Consider the following 23354-nt stretch of genomic DNA (forward strand, 5'->3'; position numbering starts at 1 on the left):
GTCCTTTGCTAATTCAGCATACACACTTGTTGATTGTGAAAATATGGAACATGGGAACAATCCCTACTGATCTACGGGATGCTTCCATCATCACTATCTTCAAGAAAGGGGACAAGACTCTGTGTAACAATTATAGAGCAATATCATTACTCTCTGTTGCAGGAAAATTTTTTGCTAGGGTATTGTCTAATCGTCTACTGCCATTGACTGAAATGTGCCTACCAGAAAGTCAGTGTGGTTTCAGGCCAAACAGAAGTACAATTGATATGATTTTCAGTGCAGGGCAAGTGCAGGAAAAGTCTAGAGAGCAAAACCAACCCTTGTACATGGCTTTTATAGATCTTATCAAGGCGTTTGATTCTGTTAATCGAGAAGCTCTATGGAGAATTCTAGCTCTGATCGGATGTCCCAACAAATACATACAGATACTCAGACTGCTACACAACGGCATGTTTGCTACTGTTCTTTCTAATACAAAACCAGGAGACCCTTACCGTATTTCTACTGGAGTCAAGCAAGGTTGTGTAATTGCTCCAACATTGTTCTCACTATTTGTTGGAACTATACTACACCTTGTGGATAATAAACTGTATAGAATAGTTCTGTATAGAACTGATGGAAATCTGTTTAATATTAACAGACTGCGAGCTAAGACCAAGGTGTCCTCAGTGTCAGTTATAGAGCTTCAGTACGCAGATGACAATGTTATCTTAGCCAACACAGAGGAGGATCTGCAATCAATCCTCAATGCTTTTAATCAAGCATATGAAAGTGTCGGACTGGAAATTAATATTGATAAGACTAAGATCCTTTACCAGCTGGCACCTAATTCCAATAAGAGAACTCCGACTATTACAATCAATGGCCAGTCTCTGCAAAACATAAATCATTTTCCTTACCTTGGAAGCCATCTCTCGACATGTGCAAACATTGATGCAGAAATTCAATAACGTTTTAGAAGCGCCAGTGTGGCTTTCGGTCATCTCCTAAGAAGAGTGTTTGACAATCATGATATCAGCGTGAGAACCAAACTGTACGTTTACAATGCTGTTGTAATTCCTACTCTTATCTATGGTTGCGAGACCTGGACAACCTACAGGAGAAACCTAAAATGCCTGGAAAAATATCAACGATGCTTGCGGAGAATACTGAAAGTTAAATGGCAAGATCGTCGAATGAACATTAGCATCCTCGAGGAAGCCAACACTACAAGCATAGAGGCAAAGATAGTCAGGCATCAGCACACGCTGGGCTGGTCATATCGTCCGCATGCCAGATACACGCCTCCCAAAGAAGTTGAGAGGAGGAACCGCAGGAAAGAACGAGCGAATGCGAGGGATGGCATTCTTGCACAACTACTACTTGTGTGTGCTGTCACTGCAATAAAATCTGTGCATCCAGAATCGGACTGTTCAGCCATCTAGACGACACAATATGTCCAAGTGACATTGTATTTATATACTACATATTCGTTGACGAATAAATGCCTACGATGATGATGCTAATATCTTGGAGTATGGTATGAAAATTAACCTTTCCAAGACTAAAGTGATGTCAGTAGGTAAGAAATTCAAGAGAATTGAATGTCAGGTTAGTGATACAAAGCTGGAACACGTAGGAAATTTCAAGTATTTATGATGTGTATTCTCCCAGGATGGTAGTTTAGTGTCATTGAATCAAGTTGTAGTAAAGCTCGCAGTTGCGATCGACAGTATTCTGTAAGAAGGAAGTCAGTTACTGGACAAAAATAACTTTCATGTTGCCACTGATGCTTTCACGGCTTTTGGGCTTATGCCGTGTCAAGAAAATAAGGTGAAATTCTTTACGTTTCGCTGAGAAGTGTGCTCTGCATCATCAGAAGAAAATCTCGACTGTCCACAAGAAAGGCTTCTCAAACAATGAGGTCTGAATTTAGATGTTATAATAGAGGTGGAAATGGTACGTTCATTCGTCACCAGATGGCTCCCCAGATGCGGTACAGCGCTAGCGTTCGAAGCGGAAGCTGACAGAACCACCAGAATCAGTCTCAGAGGTTCATATAACATAACAGGAGTATCAACAAATTAATCTAAAAAGCCACCTAATCGATACTTTATTTCTTTTGCCTTTGGCAAACTTAAAAATACATTAACAAACACAGTACATGTTTCGACCACTTAGTGGTCATCTTCAGCTGTATATAAAAAATCTTAGATGATAACATTTAAAAGCAAGCACATTGGATCTTAAAACTATATCCCATGGGAATACAAAAACTATTGTTCTAGATGCTTTAAATGAATTCCTGGATATTTGATGGCTCACAAATCGTCTTCCCTCTTGGTGAGTGTCGTGAGAATGCCTTGTTTTTGTGCTGGATGGTGGTGAGAATCTGCATGAACATGGGTAGGCTTATGATAGATGGTATGGAATTCATTTAAAGCATCTAGAACAATAGTTTTTGGATTCCCATGGGATATAGTTTTAAGATCCAATGTGCTTGCTTTTAAATGTTATCATCTAAGATTTTTATATACAGCTGAAGATGACCACTAAGTGGTCGAAACATGTACTGTGTTTGTTAATGTATTTTTAAGTTTGCCAAAGGCAAAAGAAATAATGTATCGATTAGGTGGCTTTTTAGATTAATTTGTTGATTAAACTCATCGATACGGCCATGAAGTGGACAGCTTGCAATAACAGGAGTACGCACATATGAAGGTATGACATTGACACAAGACTCGAATGAAATATTTGGCGATGAGAAACGTACGAATTTGGAAACCACCGAAACAAAATAACATTAGTGAAGGTACACGGAAGGGAACTACCTACGTAGATCCTTAATGGCTGGCAACCAGGCATTACCTACTTAATTGATAGCCAGTGTCCCTGTTGAAACTGTTAGGAATTCTATGTATTTCCACAGCTTCCCGTATAATCCTGGACCTGTAGTGTTTAGTATGGGTAAGAGTTTGAGCATCTTGGAACATGACATAGAGCGTGCTCAGCTATTGCTGATTTGTCTGGCTGGTTGAGACAAATATTACGTTCATGTTCTTCGATACGGTACGAACGGACCGACATGTTTGGCCGATGTATACATTAGCACAAGTACAGGGAATTTCGTATACCCCAGGATGTAAGTGGGGAAAATTGTCCTTAGTTTTACTCAGACTGTAAGCAATTTTAGTGGCGGTGTCAAACACGGTTTTTATATTGTGTTTGCGGAGGACCTTGGCAATTCTGTCTGTGATGTTGTGAATGTAAGGCAGGTAGGCAGTTCCCTTTACTTCTTCCTTCTGTGAGCTTTGCTTGGTTGTTTCTCTGGGATGCAGGGCTCTATAAATCCGCAAATTGCTGTAACCATTACCCTTGAACGCGACTTTGAGTGTGTGCGTCTCCATCTGGATATTTGATGGCTCACAAATCGTCTTCCCTCTTGGTGAGTGTCGTGAGAATGCCTTCTTTTTGTGCTGGATGGTGGTGAGAATCTGCATGAACATAGTGATTTTTATGGGTAGGCTTATGATAGATGGTATGTCCTAAGGCATTGTCAGGACACTCACCAGAAGGGCGAGACTAATTTGTGAGCCATCAAATACCCAATATCGGAAACTAGGTGAGCCAGGAGCGTGTTACCAACATTGACGCAAATAAAACCCGCACCCCAATTTTGTGCCTCAATGTTTTTAAAAAAATATGTGGGGATTGTTCGCGTAAATACGGTATTATTATTTGTAATTGAGTAAATATTGCATGTTTATTCATTTGAATTATGCGTTCCCTCATTTCTTTTTAAATTTTGTATTTATCTGTAAAATTAAAGTACTTATTTGGGGAAAAACTTCGCAGACATCTTTTCTACTACTGCTGGAGTGCGACAAGGTTGCATTCTCTCCCTCCTCCTATTCAGTGTATACAGTGAGTACATTATGAGGGAGATTCTTGAAGACTGGAGTGACGACATCACAGTTGGTGGCAGGAAAATTGACAATCTCAGATACGTGGATGACAATGTGATAATTGCAACAGACGATCAAGAACTACAAACCATCATGTGGAGGTTAGACGAGCAAAGCAGAGAATATGGTCTTGAAATCAACAATAAAAAGACGAAAGTGATGATTGTAGATCGTTTTAATAACAACAGATCTGCCATAACAAGAATTACTGATTATGAGGTTGTCTGTAGCTTCGAGTATCTGGGATCTATTGTCACAAATACCGGAGACTGTGAACCTGAGATCCGTAAGTGCATTGCAATTGCGAGAAATTCAACAGCAAAACTTACTCGCATCTGGAAGGACACCTCCAGCACTTCCAAGACAAAGCTTACCCTCATTCGAACTCTGATCTTCCCTATCACGACCTATCCAGCAGAAACTTAGATGATGAAGATGGCAGATCGCTGCAGGATTGATGGTCTAGAAATGTGGTGCTATAGGAGATTGCTGTGAATACCATGGACAGCACACCGTACTAACGAAACGATGGTGCAACAGCTCAGCATCGGAGCAAGACTGTCGACCCTTATCAACCAAAAACAACTCATTTGGTCATATTGCCAGAAGACAGGAGGCAATGGAAATACTTATCATAGAGGATGTGCACCGTTATGACGGATGGACCAGATCAAGAGCTTACAGCAAGCAAGTCACCATGTCCAAATCAGAGACTCCTGGAGGCAGATCACCAAAAGGCTTGTCATGTGAAGCCACTACACCCTTACGAAGGGTTGGACTCAAAGAGAGTCCAAACACAAACTGTAAATTAGAAGTGCTACTAGCTGATGTCTCATACCTCTTCAAACGGAGAACCAAACCTCACAAAACAATACTCCTGAACCCCATGACTTCGTCTTTCTTCTTCCTCATCCATTCCCTTTTCCAGATTCTCTCTGGGTAGGGTTGTGTACCAAAAGCCCTCCACCTTACTCGATCTTTCCACCATTCCTCTTCTACTACTTTATTGCTATCGACTCCTCTATTTGCAATACAGTCCACAACAGAACTCCTCCATCTCATTCTAGGATGTCCCCTAGGTTTCTCTGTATTGGTAGCCAATGTTTCAACAAATTATGAGCAGAAGGGTGGAGATCTTTCTCATTCACCACAGGCTTAAATGAAATGACATACTGCGGGTGGATGGGGGTAGATCGGACCTACCACCTTTTTTCAATGGTATTTGCTGCATATGGAAGACCAAACCACCTCCTGAATTGTTTGCTTGACCGAGATGACACAGTGTGTTACCATGAGACGTAAGAAGCGAGCAGATTGTTTTTGAGCGGTCTTGTCGGTAAAACATTCACAATAATAAGTATTAAATTAATGTCGTAATGGTCCACCTTTTTCAATATTATAATATGCAATATTATTGAATTTATTATTGACTTAACTATTTTCAGGCACCCAAGCTACTTAAGATATAAGATTTTCAGAAAACCCACCCCAACAGTCACTACAATCCGTCAAGATTCTTCACACCCCCAAATTCACAAATGAGCAGATTACAACAGCATGGTGTACCAAGCCTTCAATATTCCAATGTCTAAAAGAGACCTCAAAAATGAGTTGAACACCATTCGTAATATAGCTAAATCTAATGGATAAAACAGTTTCTTTATTGAAAAAATAATCAATAAATATAAATATTGCCCCTCTACCACTTTAAAAAAAATAAACAAAACAACTCCTCCCTTTCTATCTTTACAATCAACGGACAAATTTACAAAGTCACCAACATCTTTAAAAAGCACGATGTAAAAGTAGTTTTGAAAACCAACAACAGGAATGCACAAGTCTTGCATAATGCTACATCCATAAACAAGTTCAATAGTTATTCAAAAGCAGGAGTATACAGGATTATTTGCAACAATTGTAATTCTTCTTACGTCGGACAGACCGGGAGGAATTTTAATATAAGGTACTCGGAACACGTCAATGCCCGGAAGTACAATAAATTTTCAGCTGTAGGACAACATATGCACGACTATAATCACAAATTCACAGACATAAAAGAAGATATGGAAATTCTCAAAATCAACAAAGGACACCTCCTTAACATTACTCAAAGCTGTTTCATATATATAGATCAATATTTTAACCCGAATCATAATCTTAATGACATTTCAGAAAAGCCAAAAATCCTATTTGACCTTCTAATTCCCATATTTAGAAACATCAAACCAACAAGTCATAATTCAGTTATTCATAATATTCACAGCATCTTTCCTCAGCAGCCATCTCTTTTCCCACATCCTTCAGCCCGCCTTAACTCCTTCCCTTCCATCCCCCCTCTCCTTTCCCTGACCTCTCCCTCTGTCCCACCCCTCGCTCCTTGCCTCGCCCCTTCCTTTTCTTTTGAATCTCACAATGAGGCACATACTGTGAATATGTGCACCACAAGCTGCAATGAGAGGCAAGTCCCATATAACCTGTGCCATTTGACTAACACACACTCTCCCTCCTTCTATTCATTAATTCAGGTTAAGTTCATGGACACTGCAATGAATTGCAAATTTATACCAGCCACAAATTAAGAATGTGTCACTTTTAACCATACCGCCCTGACTAAGTCAACAAGCACTATGGGAACATTTCATTTTATTTACGTTGGTCGATGTGGAAACACCATCTAGCAGTTCTGCATCAGTTGGTGGTTATTTACAGTAGCATCCAGTGGCTTGCATACTGCTAACACCACTCAAGTAGATTTTGCGATTGATGATCTGACTACAGAATCAACATTTACCTGTTCCCGTTTTTCAATTGAAATTGTAATAATTAACAGTGATGGAACTAACAATTCTATGAATATCAGTACAAGAAAGAGTCTGGATGATGAGCATACTCCAGAATTTAGAGCCTAATTTATTTTTCAGGTTTTACACATAGTTCAGCCCAGATTTTAATGTTAATTATGTGTTTGTACATTTGTTTAGTTATTATGTATTACATTAAGGCTGAAGATGGCCAGCCAAGGGCGAAGCTAGTCCCTAGTTTAGTAATGTAATTCAATAATAATGCATAATATAGTATTGAAAAAGGTGGACCATGTGACATTAATTTAATACTTATTATTGTGATCACAATTCAATACGGATCAAAACCATGAAGTTTGTATCCTTGGTAAAACATTCTGAAGTTCTTGAGCCATGCACTCTCATCATAATTTTAGCAGGCACACTTGCTGTGCGGGAACTATCAGTTTGCTCCCAATCTGTTCTTGAGCTCGTCGGACTTGTTATGCACTCATCCTACTGATATGAAGTACATCAAACATGTCTATCCTTCATTAAGTTTATATTTGGAATGCTGCTGAGGAATGTCTTGAGAGTGGGAATCAGGAAAGGAGTTGCAACATAACACTCACTTTATTCTAAAAAAAAGTTATGTTGTGGCAAACAAGTACAGCAAGGCTTTGGCGAACTGGAAGATCTCGGAGCCACCCAACTTGGACTCGCCGTATACTCGATCCACAAAGGTTATAGGAACCTGCAACAAACACAACTGTGCGTTCAACCATCTGGATCGGCTTATTTGTGGGAAAAAAAACAACAATGAAAACCTGATTTCAGAAAACTAAATATTAAAGAGTTGTTATTTCTCTGAATTATGCATTCCCTTCTTTCTTTTTATGAAAACTTAAGAATAACTTAAGGTATAAAAACATCCTGTAGTGCAGCCAATGTTTATTGCCTTCAAATGTCTTTCTTCCACAACAAGCTGCAGGTAGTGACTGCCTTATTTACTTCAACCAGTGAATTAAAATGAAATAATTTCTGAAATCTATATATTAAAAAAATTATGAAAACTAAAGTTTTCTCAGAATCTACCAATTTAAGTAGTTATTACCTCAAAAGAAAGCGCTTGATCCACTGAGTGTTTTTAGAACAAAACGAACTACGTACCTCAATTACAACGAAAGGTATGCCATTCTATCCGGTCGATTTCCTTCATTCTTTTTTAACTGAAAGGTATTCATGCACAGATTTGTCATCAGGTACTATAAATCACTTAACTTCCATCTTCCCCAAATTATTTGATTTTTGAATTTTTTGTCTCTTTGAAGCAATCATATCTTTGGTTTGAATTGAGGTACGTAGTTCGTTTTGTTCTAAAAACACTCAGTGGATCAAGCGCTTTCATCTTTGGTTCGAATTGAGGTACGTAGTTCGTTTTGTTCTAAAAACACTCAGTGGATCAAGCGCTTTCTTTTGAGGTAATAACTACTTAAATTGGTAGATTCTGAGAAAAGTTATGAGTACATTTGTCTCCATGATTAAGATCTTTGAAGGACTTTTTTAACAGTTCAGCGCGTAGTGTTGTTCCAAGGAACGTTTAATTCAATTTCTTTGTGTGATGTATTTTCAAGTGTTTTGTTGACATAATATTACATTTTATTACCACAACAGATCATGTGCTTTATTTCATTAACTCGAAACTTTGCAAATACATCCGTGAGGATAGTAACGAACAACACCATACTTTGTACACTGCGGGTGGAGCCAGCGGGAAACTGCTAGTCATCTTTGTAAATTACAGTTTCAATGTTTTATGAGTATAACAAAAAATACTGTTACAGTATAGTGCAAAGTTCCAGTGCATGTAACTCTCCATGCAGATATGTCAACTGCAATTCATGCATTTACGCCCTAAAAAGAACTGAAATATAACCCTGAAAAATATGACCTATAAATTAAAACAAACAAACAAACAAACAGGTGCACTTTGCTTCACATACCCACATTGATATCGTAGAGACAACTCCTGTTGCAATCTCACTGTAGTTTGAATGGGCTGTGGGGGATAGAGGCTCTTATTTAAATTTCTACAGTCGAAGCGGAGTCTTAACAAGAATCTTTTTGCTATTAGCAATGAATTCATCCAGCTCAGGGTAGTTCCCTGCACAAGCACCATTTTGGGATACGGGTTCTCTCATTCTACCTTACCTGGCCACAACAAATTCACTGAAGTGTTGAAAACAACAGCAATAACAGCACCTCACATGCTAACAGAAATGAGAAGATGCTATTCACACGTGGAGGATGCCTGGACCGAATGGATCTGAGCCAAGTAAGTTTTAGTATGATGCAAGCGTTACAGTTATTGCTAATGACAATGCATGGAGAAGAAGGTACATGACATCATAGCCTAGGCGAGTTTCATGTTCTGAACTAATTGTTCAGAATGACTTCAAGTACAATCAATTCATCCTTCAATAGTTAAGCGCCGTGCGCGTAGAGGTGCGCGGCTGTGAGCTCGCACCCGGGAGATAGTAGGTTCGAATCCCACTATCGGCAGCCCTGAAAATGGTTTTCCATGGTTTCCCATTTTCACACCAGGCAAATGCTGGGGCTGTACCTTAATTAAGGCCACGGCTGCTTCCTTCCGACTCCTAGGCCTTTCCTATCCCATCGTCGCCATAAGACCTATCTGTGTCGGCGCGACGTAAAGCCCCTAGCAAAAAAAAAACAAAAAAAAAAATAGTTGAGCAGAACTGCTAAAGCTGACATGTAGGTAAATAACATCATTATAATATATACACAAGCATTCATTTAGTCGCACTCAAAGATGTATACCTCACTACAAAACCCTGCGTTTATGTCCTACTTGACTATCCTGAGGCAGCTCGGAGACTCCAACTCCTCTGCTCTCGGTTTTAACATACGTTTCCTAGTGCTCTGGTGTGCCTCTTGGTTCCTCAACCTCGAATGTACCTGCATGAACATTACTGTCCAACTTTCAGTGCCCTTTAATAGAGATACCAGCATCACCAGATATTCTTCCAACTTATCTCTTCAAATCAATGCAAAAGCTGTCCTTCACGTGTTACGTTATTCTCAGTACTGGTACTTACTCGTAATGGTGTTTTACACTAAATTACATTCACATAATTTTTCTCGTATGAATTCAAATTGATACTGTTGAGTCTGACTATGTCCTTAAAAGACAGTTGGTTGTAGTCAACTACTTCTGCAAAAAATGCATAGTTATGACACATACTGCCACGAACACGTCACAGTGTCACCAACATCAACACAATCATACGGAACACTTACCTTTAAAGAACATCAACAATTCTACAAATAGAAGACGATCTGGAGCACATTCCCGAAGAAATAAAAAAGACGTGGGGTAAATAAGGGTTTGCTATCAATGAACATCAATTTCATAACTAATTTTGCCTAAATGACATTCACAAATACATTTTTAATACTAATTTAATTATCAAAGAGATTTAAATTAAAAGACCAAAATAAATATACAGTAATAATATTAGATGAAAAAGCAGCAGAAATAATTCATGCCATAGTACGTACAAAATAATAAGCTGAGGATAAATAAAGTAATGAGATAGATTTAAATTTAAATTAGATTAAATATATCTTAAAGCATACAAATAATTTTAAAATCATAATCATTGTGGAAAATTGTAATGCATTTTACCTTACGGAGGCCTCCTTTTAAATAAATGTTGAAAATAATTCATTTAAATGCGACAATCTTTCACTAATTTTACAAGATCAATTACGTCACCTAATAACAACAATTAAAGCAACAAGAATTCAAACTTTGTAATATTTCACCCTGAACTAAGTAGCAATTACAAGAAATATTTGATAAAATCTTTAATCAAAACTTAACAATAGAATGACGAGTTAATTCGTTATAATATTGAGCGTACTGCTTGTCGTAAATTAAAATAGAACATGAAGAAAACACAAAGTAGACATACAAATCATAATATTATAATAATAATAATCATCTATATACAGCGGACGCCGTTTATTGGAATCACAGATAATGTTAACCGCATTATATAATCACTTTTATGAAGTCCTGTATGGACAAATACTGAAACATTGAAAATCTTCCGTTTATTGCGATCATGAATTTGGTTTTGTGTTATCACATTTGTTTTTAAGGATTTCGTTCTAAAGTATGCAATTAGAGTGCATAAAAAATAAAATGTTCCTAACCTTTAAAAACCCGTTTTTATACTGCGCCTGTCTTCAAGGCCACTTTCACGTCTCATCTTTTGTAGCAGGTGTACAGTAGAAAATCGGTCAGCGCAGGTGGTAACCCTCCCACATATGCTTTCTCTTTTGTTTCTTCCCATACGGTAGTTTAGCCAAGGACAATTCTCTGTCGTAGGTACGACATCGTAACTGACGTAATACCTTCAATTATTATGTTTAATATATTTTAATTATAGTTTATGTAAGGCTAAATTATCTTTTATTAAATGTTAAATATGATTAATATATGATTTCCCTGTAAATATGTAGTATAAAATTGTATAACCTCAAATATGTATTGTGTATTGTTTAACCTCAAAATCTATAGAGTCGAAAACGGTAGAAAATTCCATAATGTTCGTATGTTAGACTTACTGTACTATAATTTGGTATATATGAAGGGTTCTGGCAACTTACGGCAAGGTTTTATTATCCAGATACATGTAGAGACATTACAAATGATGTAAATATTTCCACATACATTTTTAAATAACGGAGGAACGTTCAAGTACCCATTCGACTAGCTGGCCGATCAATGTTTTGAGTGTGTTCCATTAGAGTGTTGTAAGAACTCTTCCAGAAGTCAATCATTCTAGATGGTTGATCGAATGGTATAAATATCGAGCTGTCAGTCAGTGAAGGCAGTTCTCAGTTCTAAGCTTGCAGATCTTCGTTCTTAGGACTCAGGCAAGTGATGGACTGGGAGTGACTGTTGGGCTCAAGTGAGTGAGTGAGGCGGTGAATTCAAGAGAGAGTGTGTTATAGTGCGCGCGTCAGTGTTGTTGATATCTGTACTGGTCAGGGTACTCCGCTATTGAGTGTTGTATATAGTATCATTTGCTAGTGTGTATAATTGTGTGTTATGATGTACAGTGTGAATAAAGTAATTTATACAAGGAAGTGAACGTGTTCTCGTGTGATATTTATTTACAGTTAAATTGAAATAATAAATATGGTAGTTCAACCTATTCAATACAAGTAAATAAGAGATGTACAGATTACATTCTTATTTAATTAAAAGTGGAAATGGTACCGGTTTTGACCCCAGTCTGGGTCATCATAAGCCGATTATAACTCGAAAAACAATGCATATGTAAGAAAGAAGTTAACGGTCAAGTCCACACAATATCAGTTGAAGAGGCGATATGACAGGGGTAGGCACTGTAAAATTCAGACGAAGTGGGATGTAAGACAATTAAAAGAAGTAATGCGTTATCTTCCGAGCATCAGCACGGCACACGCAATGTTTGGCACTGTCTCACAATGTTCACGAAAAGCAGAGAACACTTAAATGAACCAGACTGCATACACTGTCAGGCACAAAGTCACAACACAATCCAAATATGAAGATCTAAAGTCATGAAGAAGCCGAAGACGAGCAGCTCAACCGAAGTAACTTGCAAGCTTCAGAAGATCGGCGCGGTGTTTACAACGTCAAGTGCTGTAGTTTCATACGCTGACAGAGAAAAAGGATAGATTAATGATCAAGTATCTGCTTAGTTCACGAAAATGTACCTATATATATACTTATAATACGATTCAATATGATTGAATACGTAATTATGATCTTGAAGATTTTTAGAACAGTTGACGTGACAAAACAATAGTGAATAGAAAAAAAAATGGTAAAAAGCGCAATACCGGAAACAAATGAAAACTTGTATGCACAGTGCGCTATTTCTTGAATATAAAAAATTCAGGTCGTGATTGAAGTAGTCAAAGTTGGCGGACACAAGGCAAGAGTTTAAATTTGAAAGTGAGGGCCCAAAACGAAGGTGGCAATGTAGTTTTTTTTTTTAGGGGTGAAAAGAAAAATAGGATAAATTAATAAAGAAAGAAGATTAGTGGATAAGAAAAGATTAAAAGGGTTTAAAGTTGAAAGGTCGTGAGAGAGGATAAGATAGGGATGAAGGAGGGGTAGTTTAGGGTGGGTTACTGGAGGTATAAAATGTGGGTAGGAACTTTGTAAGGCATGGAAAATTGAATTCAGGTTTTGATATTTAGAATTTTTGAGAAGAAGAATTAGGAAGTCAAATAGGATGTGGGGTTTTTCAGAAATGTCGCTGAAGTTGAAATTGGGGTTGAAGTATTGGTCAAGGTGAATAAAACAATTTTCAGTAGTGTTTAAGATTGTTAATGATTTTAAGTATTTTCATGTCTTTTTCAATATTGGTGAAATTGTGCTCGGAGTCATGTATGTGTTGTCCTATGGCGGAGAATCTGTTGTATTTAATGGCGTTGATATGTTCGGAGTATCTGATGTTGAAGTTGCGGCCAGTTTGACCGATGTACGAGGAGCTGCAGTTGTTACATTTGAATCTGTATACTCCAGATTTTGTCTAAAAAGATTTAAATAATGAATTAAACACCATCCGTAACATCGCTAAATTCAATGGCTGTAACAACTCCTTCATAAACCATATCATCAACAAATTCAAACACCGTCCTTAAACTATTTTATCTAAAGACAAAACCAAACCCACTGCATTTTCCACTTTCACTTTCACTCAAGAAGCTTATAAAATAACTAATGTTCTTAAAAAACATAACATGAAAATTTCCTTTAGAACCAATAACAGAAATTTTGATATATTACACAACTCTAAATCACTAAATAAATCTAATGCTTTCTCAAAATGTGGAGTATACAGATTCAAATGTAACAACTGCAGCTCCTCGTACATCGGTCAAACTGGCCGCAACTTCAACATCAGATACTCCGAACATATCAACGCCATTAAATACAACAGATTCTCCGCCATAGGACAACACATACATGACTCCGAGCACAATTTCACCAATATTGAAAAAGACATGAAAGTACTTAAAATCATTAACAATCTTAAACACTACTGAAAATTGTTTTATTCACCTTGGAATTTCACCCCAATTTCAACTTCAACGACATTTCTGAAAAACCCAACATCCTACTTGACTTCCTAATTCTTCTTCTCAAAAATTCTAAATATCAAAACCTGAATTCAATTTTCCATGCCTTACAAAGTTCCTACCCACATTTTATACCTCCAGTAACCCACCCTCCTAACCCACCCTAAACTACCCCTCCTTCATCCCTATCTTATCCTCTCTCACGACCTTTCAACTTTAAATCCTTTTAATCTTTTCTTATCCACTAATCTTCTTTCTTTATTAATTTATCCTATTTTTCTTTTCACCCCTAAAAAAAAAAAAAAAAACTAAACTACATTGCCACCTTCGTTTTGGGCCCTCACTTTCAAATTTAAACTCTTGCCTTGTGTCCGCCAACTTTGACTACTTCAATCACGACCTGAATTTTTTATATTCAAGAAATAGCGCACTGTGCATACACGTTTTCATTTGTTTCCGGTATTGCACTTTTTACCATTTTTTTTTTCTATTCACTATTGTTTTGTCACGTCAACTGTTCTAAAAATCTTCAAGATCATAATTACGTATTCAATTATATTGAATCGTATTATAAGTGTATATATATAGGTACATTTTCATGAACTAAGCAAATACTTGATCATTAATCTATCCTTCAATCTCCGTCAGCGTATGAAACTACAGCACTTGACGTTGTAAACACCGCGCTGATCTTCTGGAGCTTGCAAGTTACTTCGATTGAGCTGCTCGTCTTCGGCTTCTTCATGACTTTAGATCTTCATATTTGGATTGTGTTGTGACTTTGTGCCTGACGATGTGTGCGGTCTGGCTCATTTAAGTGTTCTCTGCTTTTCGTGAACATTGTGAGACAGTGCCAAACATCGCGTGTGCCGTGTTGATGCTTGGAAGATTACGCATTACTTCTTTTAATTGACTTACATCCCACTTCGTCTGAATTTTACAGTGCCTACTCCAGTCATTTTATATCGCCTCTTCAACTGATATTGTGTGGACTTGACCGTTAACTTCTTTCTTACATATGCATTGTTTTTCGAGTTATAATCGGCTGATGATGACCCAGACTGGGGTCGAAATCGGTACCATTTCAACTTTTAATTAAATAAGAATGTAATCTCTACATCTCTTATTTACTTGTATTGAATAGGTTGAACTACCATATTTATTATTTCAATTTAACTGTGATACTTATCAATACGGAACAATGAAATTTTTATCTTAAAATGATATTTATTTATGTCAAATAAAATCGCAACATAAAACAATAAATTGGCGACCATGGACAGGACACTTCAAGACTCAGCAATGAAGATCGAACAAATGACCGTGGCGATGTTACGGAAAGCGCTGGCATCCAGTGGTTTATCGACAGCTGGAAACAAAGTGGACTTACAAGAGATGCTGCGCCAGGATTTGATAAACAACGGAGAGGACCCAGACAGTTTTGACTTCGAAGTCATCTCGGAGGAAGAAACCAACGACCGGGTATGCAGTATGTTAGCACAACTAACTGCGTTGATTCAGGCCCAGTCCGGAAAACTCGAGGGTATCGAGGCGCAATCCGAAAAACTCGAGGGTAAAATTCAGGCCCAGTCCGAAAAACTCGAGGGTGAAATTGAGGCCCAATCCGAAAAACTAGAGGGTAAAATTCAGGCCCAGTCTGAAAAACTCGGGTGGAAAATCGAGGCCCAGTCTCAAGGAATAAAGGACCAAATCAAGTCGTTGGACAATGACGTACGAGCCTAGGTGGAGTCCGTAGGCCCAGCAGAAACAGCGAGTGCGCTGTGTGAAAGCACGACAGCTCTGGAGACACGGGCGAAGTCCGCAAGCAGTGATGGCGACTCTGGCGTCGTGAAGATGGCAACTCCACAGGACGATGGGATCATTTTGGCGACGGCAACCGACAAATGTGGGTGCCACGTAACCAGGACACTAGTCCCATCACAAAATCATATGCCGGTAGGAACGATGAATTCAGCACCCCGGAAAAAGAGGAGACAACAGGACCAAGACCACGATGTGCGAGCCTCTCCTGTGCATCACACTGGTGGACTACGAAGACACGTATGTCCTGGCAGAACACAAAGGCACGACCAAGGGGAAAGTCAGTGGAGTGTCGACTGCCATGCGAGGACCTGCGGATCATTGCTACGGAGAACAGGGACACCATCAGCCAGACCCAGCGGATTTCCCATGGGAAGGTAGTGGCCATCGATTCAACTATCTAGCTGCGATATGTAGACTTCAACAACGCCAACGAGGAGACAGTGTGATTGAGGTAGCCTAAGTGTACCTGAATAGTGAGGACTAAGAAAGTTAAAGAAATAGATATAAGGACACCTAGATATAATTTAAGACCTAGAGTAGGGAATGTACAGGGTAGATATTGAAGGTTTTAGGGGGGATAATTGTCGTAGGTACGACATCGTAACTGACGTAAAACCTTCAATAATTATGTTTAATATATTTTAATTATAGTTTATGGAAGGCTAAATTATATTTTATTAAATGTTAAATACGATTAATATATGATTTCCCTGTAAATATGTAGTATAAAATAGTATAATCTCAAATACGTATTGTGTATTGTTTAACCTCAAAATCTATAGAGTTGAAAGCAGTAGAAAATTCCATAATGTTCGTATGTTAGACTTATTGTACTATAATTTGGTATATATGAAGGGTTCTGGCAACTTACGGCAAGGTTTTATTATATAATACAGATGTTGATTCCCAAAGGGAATTTAAAATATTTGTCCCGAATGAGTAAATTTATAATACCAATGTAATGGTCCGTTATTGGACATTATAAATTTTCCAGCTAACTCATTCTTGGTTGCCTGCGTTTCGCGTGTACATTTTTAAATAACGGAGGAACGTTCGAGTACCCATTCGACTAGCTGGCCGATCAATGTTTTGAGTGTGTTCCATCAGAGTGTTGTAAGAACTCTTCCAGAAGTCAATCATTCTAGACGGTTGATCGAATGGTATAAATATCGAGCTGTCAGTCATTGAAGGCAGTTCTCAGTTCTAAGTTCGCAGATCTTCGTTCTTAGGACTCAGGCAAGTGATGGACTGGGAGTGACTGTTGGGCTCAAGTGAGTGAGTGAGGCGGTGAATTCAAGAGAGAGTGTGTTATAGTGCGCGCGCCAGTGTTGTTGATATCTGTACTGGTCAGGGTACTCCGCTATTGAGTGTTGTATATAGTATCATTTGCTAGTGTGTATAATTGTGTGTTGTGACGTACAGTGTGAATAAAGTAATTTATACAAGGAAGTGAAGTGTTCTCGTGTGATATTTATTTACGTCAAATAAAATCGCAACGTAGAACGATATCTCTCGAGTCTTAATGAAACTTTCGCAATGTTAAGTCCTTAGCCTTGTAGTGCAGTGATTGTTAGTGTGAAAAGCAAACTTAAAGACTTAACCAATAAAGAGAAATTTTCATTTATAGAAAGTTATGACAAATTGCCTACGAGTCAATGCAATGCTGCGGTGGAGTTACGAATTTCGCAATCTCTTCCGGGCAAGCTATTGAAAAATTGAGACAATATTCTTAAGGCAGCATAAGAAAACAAAAATTCAACTGTAAGCAAAATCGTAGTGGAAAAGACGGTCAAGTTGAATCAGCTCTAAAACTCTGGTTCTTGAATGTTCGTGAGAAAAATGCTTGTGTTGACTTTCCTCTGATGCGGAAAAAAGGCCGAAGAACTAGCAGAAAAATTGGGAAGAAATAATTTAGTGCCAATGGAAGGATGGTTTCATCGTTGGAAGAAATGAGAAAATATAGTATCTTAGAAGTGAAGCTTCCACGGTGTATAGAGTTATTTAGTTCTTTTTCCGGGTGTTGTACATTCTGTACAGTTTGCAGTTTTCTTTGTCAAGGCGACTGAAATACTCCTGCTCAATCCGAGGTTATCAGTCTCCCAGGCATCAATCACACTACAAGAGTGGTTCCTGACCTTGGCCTTATACAGGGTGAACCGACAAACTGCAGGAACTGATTCCTAACTGGAAATGAAGGAAAAAATGTCCTATGAACATGTGTTCGGAAATGCATCGTTGCGACAGTAGAGGACAAATGAAATTTTCTCCGACTATTTCCAGTGTGTTTCTTCTGTTGCAGATAGTGTGATTGAAGCAGCGTACTGTTGGAAGCAGAATGGTCCGGTGATCATGTCAGGAACAAGCCGAGATGGTGTTTCTGTACAGCCAAGCCAATGGAAACGGTCAAGAGGCAGCATGGCTATACCAAAACAAGTACCCTCACAGACACCAACCACATCACACAACGTTTCAAGCCATTTTTGGGCGTTTGTGTGATCATGGGTCCTTTCAGACAGACGAACGTGCAGGGAGGGGATGGACTGTGCATACACCAGATCTGGAGGAACAGGTTCTACAGGACATTAAGACGAACCCTAGTACAAGTTCCAGGTAAGTGACCCGCCAACATGGTGTAAGCCAGACTACGATTATGTGTATCCTGCATGACAACCGCTATTACCCTATCACCTGCAACAAGTGCAAGGATTATCAGCAGCGGATTTCCCTCTACGGGAAGGATTTTGTCGATGTTTTTTGCACCAGGCCATCACAGTTATGGGATTTCTGTTGTCAGTCCTCTTTACCAATGAAGCAACCTTTACCAGAAATGGCATCCTCAATCTGCATTATCGTCATCTGTGGGCTACAGAAAATCCTCGGGGAATGGTTGAAGCGTCTAACCAGTGTCGGGTCAGCATCAGTGTTTGGGCAGGGATCCTTGGCGACCACATACTTGGACCAGTTATTATTCCACAATGCCTCAACAGAGGAATGTACCAGGACTTCCTGCAGAATAATCTGCCTGGATTGCTTGAGAATGTGCTCTTGGCAATAAGACAGGTTATGCAGTTTCAGTATGATGGAGCACCACCCCACTCCCGCATTACAGTTCGCCAACACCTCAACAACAACTTCCCCAGGCGCTGGATAGGACGCAGAGGCCCTGATGCATGGCCTGCTTGATCACCGGACTTAAACCCCCTGGATTTTTATCTCTGGGGACATCTGAAAAGCGTTGTGTATGCTGAACCAGTTCCTGATGTGCAGACCGTTCAACAGCGTGTTCACGACGCCTGTGACGCTATTCGGCGAGAGGCCGGAACGTGCAAAGGAGTGAGGCAATCCATGATAAGACATCTGAACGCGTGCATTGCAGCCCATGGAGGCCACTTTGAACATATGCTATGACGTGGATGCGATTCAGCTATGTACTGTGTTCCAGGACCATTTGCTGCTGTTGCACGCACACCGTCCATTTCCAGACACAAGTTCGTAGGACATTTTTTCCTCCATTTCCAGTCAGGAATCAGTCCCTGCAGTTTGTCGGTTTTGTTAAAGTTCACCCTGTATACCCTTTCTGGCTGACGTAAGCCCCCTGGCTGTCTCTGGAGAATTTTGGAAAGTATGTGTCACAGCCGGGTATTGGGGCTTGCTTGAGCTGTTATGTAATTAGAGGTTCGTCCTGCGTGTTTACGTTGTGGTCTGTATGTCTTCATCTATATATGATAGGCATCCAAGATTTGCTGATTTTATATCCTTCTTCTAAATTAATATTGTTCGTCTGTTTCTTGATTTCGATAGTCTCACGGATTTTCCTTTCCAGATTCCAAGGGATAGCTGCTAGGATCTTGGTCTTGTCAAATGATATTCCGTGTCTTGTTTCGTAGGAATGCTTGGCAACAGCTGATATATCTGTGTTTTGGTTCTTAGTGTGACAGATGTGTTCTTTTAGGAGGGTAGAGTTCAGACGTTTTGTTTCACCTACATTCAATGTGGTATACTCCAGGAGCCTGTAGTTCTATTGTGCCTTTTACTGGTGGTAGATAACGGGTTAGCTTCCGGTGTGGTTTATAGGTGTTTTGATGTTGAATTTATCCAGTATCTTGCCAATCCTGTCTGCAGTGTTTCTAATGTATGGAAATATCGCTGTTTTCGGGCGGGTCAGTTCTTCTTTCCAGTTGTTTTCTTCCACGGCGGCCCTTTCTTTGTTTTCTTCTGATTTTCTAAAGACTCGTCGGATGTTATTGAGCCAGTAGCCATTTCTCTTTGAGATGTACAAACGAACGCATGGTGATCAGAAGGACGCTGATTCTGTCACTGCTGGGAGGTGGATAGATGAGGAGTGGCCTAAAATTGCTTCTGAATTCCCTCCCAAGTGTGATGAGACTGCACTGAATTATCGTGCCTTGCCTGAACACACTTACTTGTTCAAAAATGAAAGTGCTAAAGGCTGTATAAGCTCCAAGGAATGAGTAACATACTGCGAGTATGTGTGGTGAAAGTGATTGGGAAAAGTAAGAACCCACGTTGCTTTAAAGGCATCTATAAGTTTCCAGTGGACTATCATTCCATTATCTCTGTCTGTATGAACGTACGTACATCATAAGAAAATGGCTGAAGAGAATTTAATTAAAATTGGTATGTAAAATTGGGGAATGAGGCACTACAATTTAGGATGTAAATAATTTCAGTCATGCTGGGTGAAATGGTAGCTTAGGGGAAAGCCTAAAATTCAATTCACAAAAATCTATAGTTATTAGTGGTGCTATCGATCAATAACTGAAGTTATATAGAATTAAATTTTTGATAATTTATGTCTTGTAAATGTTGGCTACTTGAGTATAAAAACAGAAAAATGGTGTTTGGTTCTCTTCGTACTCTCAACATCAGTATAACGACATAGTTCAGTGCTTCGCTGGTGGGCGGCAACACTAGGCAGACCATAGTGCGAGTTAGGAGGCAGGAGAGGTTATGCAACCTACACATCAGTTTGTTGTTTATGTCACTCTGCAAACTTTCGTCTGTACAGATATCAGGACTAGTCTAAAACTGGAGGTATGTGCATACATTTAGTTTATCATGAAAGCCAATCGAGGACTATTCATGTCCTAAATACCTCATTACTTGTACAATATGTGGTCAAGTACAACTGGTATATATTATCTGCAAACCACATTTCTTGCTGTTCAGTGTATAAATTGGTTTGGGCTCAAGTTGCCCACAACAATTTTTGTTTATTATATTTTTATGTTTGGAAAATATACATTAAATTACATTTACAGAATATGGAGACTTCATAAAATGGAGTTAAACACATTCAAAGGTACCTACCAGGTCCCTACCTATTTTTTGCTTGTTAAAATAGGATTTAAGGTTCCGTACTGGAAATCCTAATTTTGTGGCTTTTTTTTTTCTTTCAGGATTATCTAATAAATACTGGAAACCAGACATATGCTGACTTTACTCCCGAAAAGTTGGAAGGATGCCTGGAAGCTGTAAGGAGTAGGAGAATGAACAAGAGAGAAGTGGAGAGTTTTTATAAAATTAGCAGAGCCACTATCAATAGGAAACTAAAAGAATCAACATCCAGGTAAACTGGGATATCCGAGAGTTTTTACAGATGAAGAGGAGCTTGCGTTTGCTACAAGTTCTGTGACTTTGGGTTTCCCTGTGACGAACTTGATTTTAGATTTGTTATAAAGGCCAAAAATCTGTGGACAACTTGCGCGGAAGGTGGCCCAGTAAGTGTGATGTTATTACAGAACTTAATAACATTTGGCACTATTTGGAAATGTGGTGTGTCATTGGTGTTTTTACACCTTCATTTTCAATTTCCTTAAGTTACGAGGAAATGCAGCTGGCATGCATTTGAATGCTATCTGTTGGCGTGACTATTAACTAAACTTTCATCCAGTTGATGGTGCATCAAGTGGCCACTATACATAACTGTGACAATGTGGCAAATAATTAAATACAAAAAAAAAGATGAGTGACTTTTGTAGTCGTGAAGAAGATGGAGTCGAGTTCAGATCCTGGCTAAGGAGTTTTTTGATGCCCTTGTAGTAGTTTGAATTTTCATCATGTAATCTTATCTTAAGTAAATATTGATTCCAAAACCTTAAATTCAATGTTGAAATAATATTATTGGTAAATTTTAAATTGAAGTGTTATGTATATCCATTTCTTATATCGGTTACATCGTCATGAAAACTATACTTCGATTATGTAGCAATTGAGGCATTCACGGTCGGCGTTACAAATCATGTCAGCGTTTTCCAGGTTTGTAGGCCGTGGTCCAGGAGCGAGTGAATGTCCCGATGTTTCACCGAAGACTGCGTTCGGCATTGTCAAGGGTTCCGACTGACTTTGATAGCAGCGAAGCTCTCAGTGGAATGAAGTGCTGTTGTAATTCCACCTACTTATATTGTGCAGGATACGGTACGCTGCTCGCCTATTGGCCGCTATGGTGGGGGGAGGTCGCTGATTGGCTGTTCTTCGGCCAATGGTTGAAGCGTTAGGGAGCCCGATGTACACTGACCTGCTTTGGCGGAGACAGGCAGCTGATCACCCGTTGCTTTCTTCTGGTCTGCCGCGGCTATCGTGTCCTTCAGGGTTAGAACTTTCAAGACTGGAAACCAGGCTTTGTTTACCCGTTCAGATTCCTCCTTACGGTTGAAGCTGTTGGTGTGCTTTAGGATTTCAATGGCTTCCCTCTGTAGCCGGGCGTGATAAGACACAGTACTTGACAGTACTTCGGTGTTGCTGTACTGTATGTCATGGCCTGCTAGCAGCGAGTGTTCAGCGACTGATGATCTATCTGTCTGTCCCAGCCGGCTATTTCTGTTATGCTCCTTCAGTCGTGTAGTGATGCTGCGTTTGGTAGTCCCTATGTATACCTGGCCGCAGCTGCACGGGATCTTGTAGACACCTGCTGTGGAGAGAGGATGGCGCTTGTCTTTGGCAGACCTAAGCAGTTCCTGGATTTTCTTCGTCGGCCTGTATATGGTTTTAACCCCATGGGAGTCCAGGAAATCCAGGAACTGCTTAGGTCTGCCAAAGACAAGCGCCATCCTCTCTCCACAGCAGGTGTCTACAAGATCCCCTGCAGCTGCGGCCAGGTATACATAGGGACTACAAACGCAGCATCGCTACACGGCTGAAGGAGCATAACAGAAATAGCCGGCTGGGACAGACAGATAGATTCATCAGTCGCTGAACACTCGCTGCTAGCAGGCCATGACATACAGTACAGCAACACCGAAGTACTGTCAACTACCGTGTCTTATCACGCCCGGCTACAGAGGGGAACCATTGAAATCCTAAAGCACACCAACAGCTTCAACCGTAAGGAGGAATCTGAACGGGTAAACAAAGCCTGGTTTCCAGTCTTGAAAGTTCTAACCCTGAAGGACACGACAGCCGCGGCAGACCAGAAGAAAGCAACGGGTGATCAGCTGCCTGTCTCCGCCAAAGCAGGTCAGTGTACATCGGGCTCCCTAACGCTTCAACCATTGGCCGAAGAACAGCCAATCAGCGACCTCCCCCCACCATAGCGGCCAATAGGCGAGCAGCGTACCGTATCCTGCACAATATAAGTAGGTGGAATTACAACAGCACTTCATTCCACTGAGAGCTT

The 23354-nt window shown here is 39.5% G+C and overlaps 1 protein-coding gene across 1 annotated transcript in view; it reads right to left on the reverse strand.

Annotated features, from left to right (window-relative positions):
• Window positions 1–7338: 7338 nt before the first annotated feature.
• Window positions 7339–23354, reverse strand: part of Dpm1 (Dolichyl-phosphate mannosyltransferase subunit 1) — a 53826-nt gene continuing 37810 nt past the window's right edge. Inside the window, exon 5 of the mRNA XM_067149672.2 lies at window positions 7339–7478. Within this exon, the coding sequence (XP_067005773.1) occupies window positions 7374–7478 (105 nt within the window). The 3' untranslated portion in view covers window positions 7339–7373. The remainder of the gene's footprint in view (window positions 7479–23354) is intronic.

Source organism: Anabrus simplex, chromosome 6 (genome assembly GCF_040414725.1).
Source record: "Anabrus simplex isolate iqAnaSimp1 chromosome 6, ASM4041472v1, whole genome shotgun sequence".
NCBI lineage: Eukaryota > Metazoa > Arthropoda > Insecta > Orthoptera > Tettigoniidae > Anabrus > Anabrus simplex.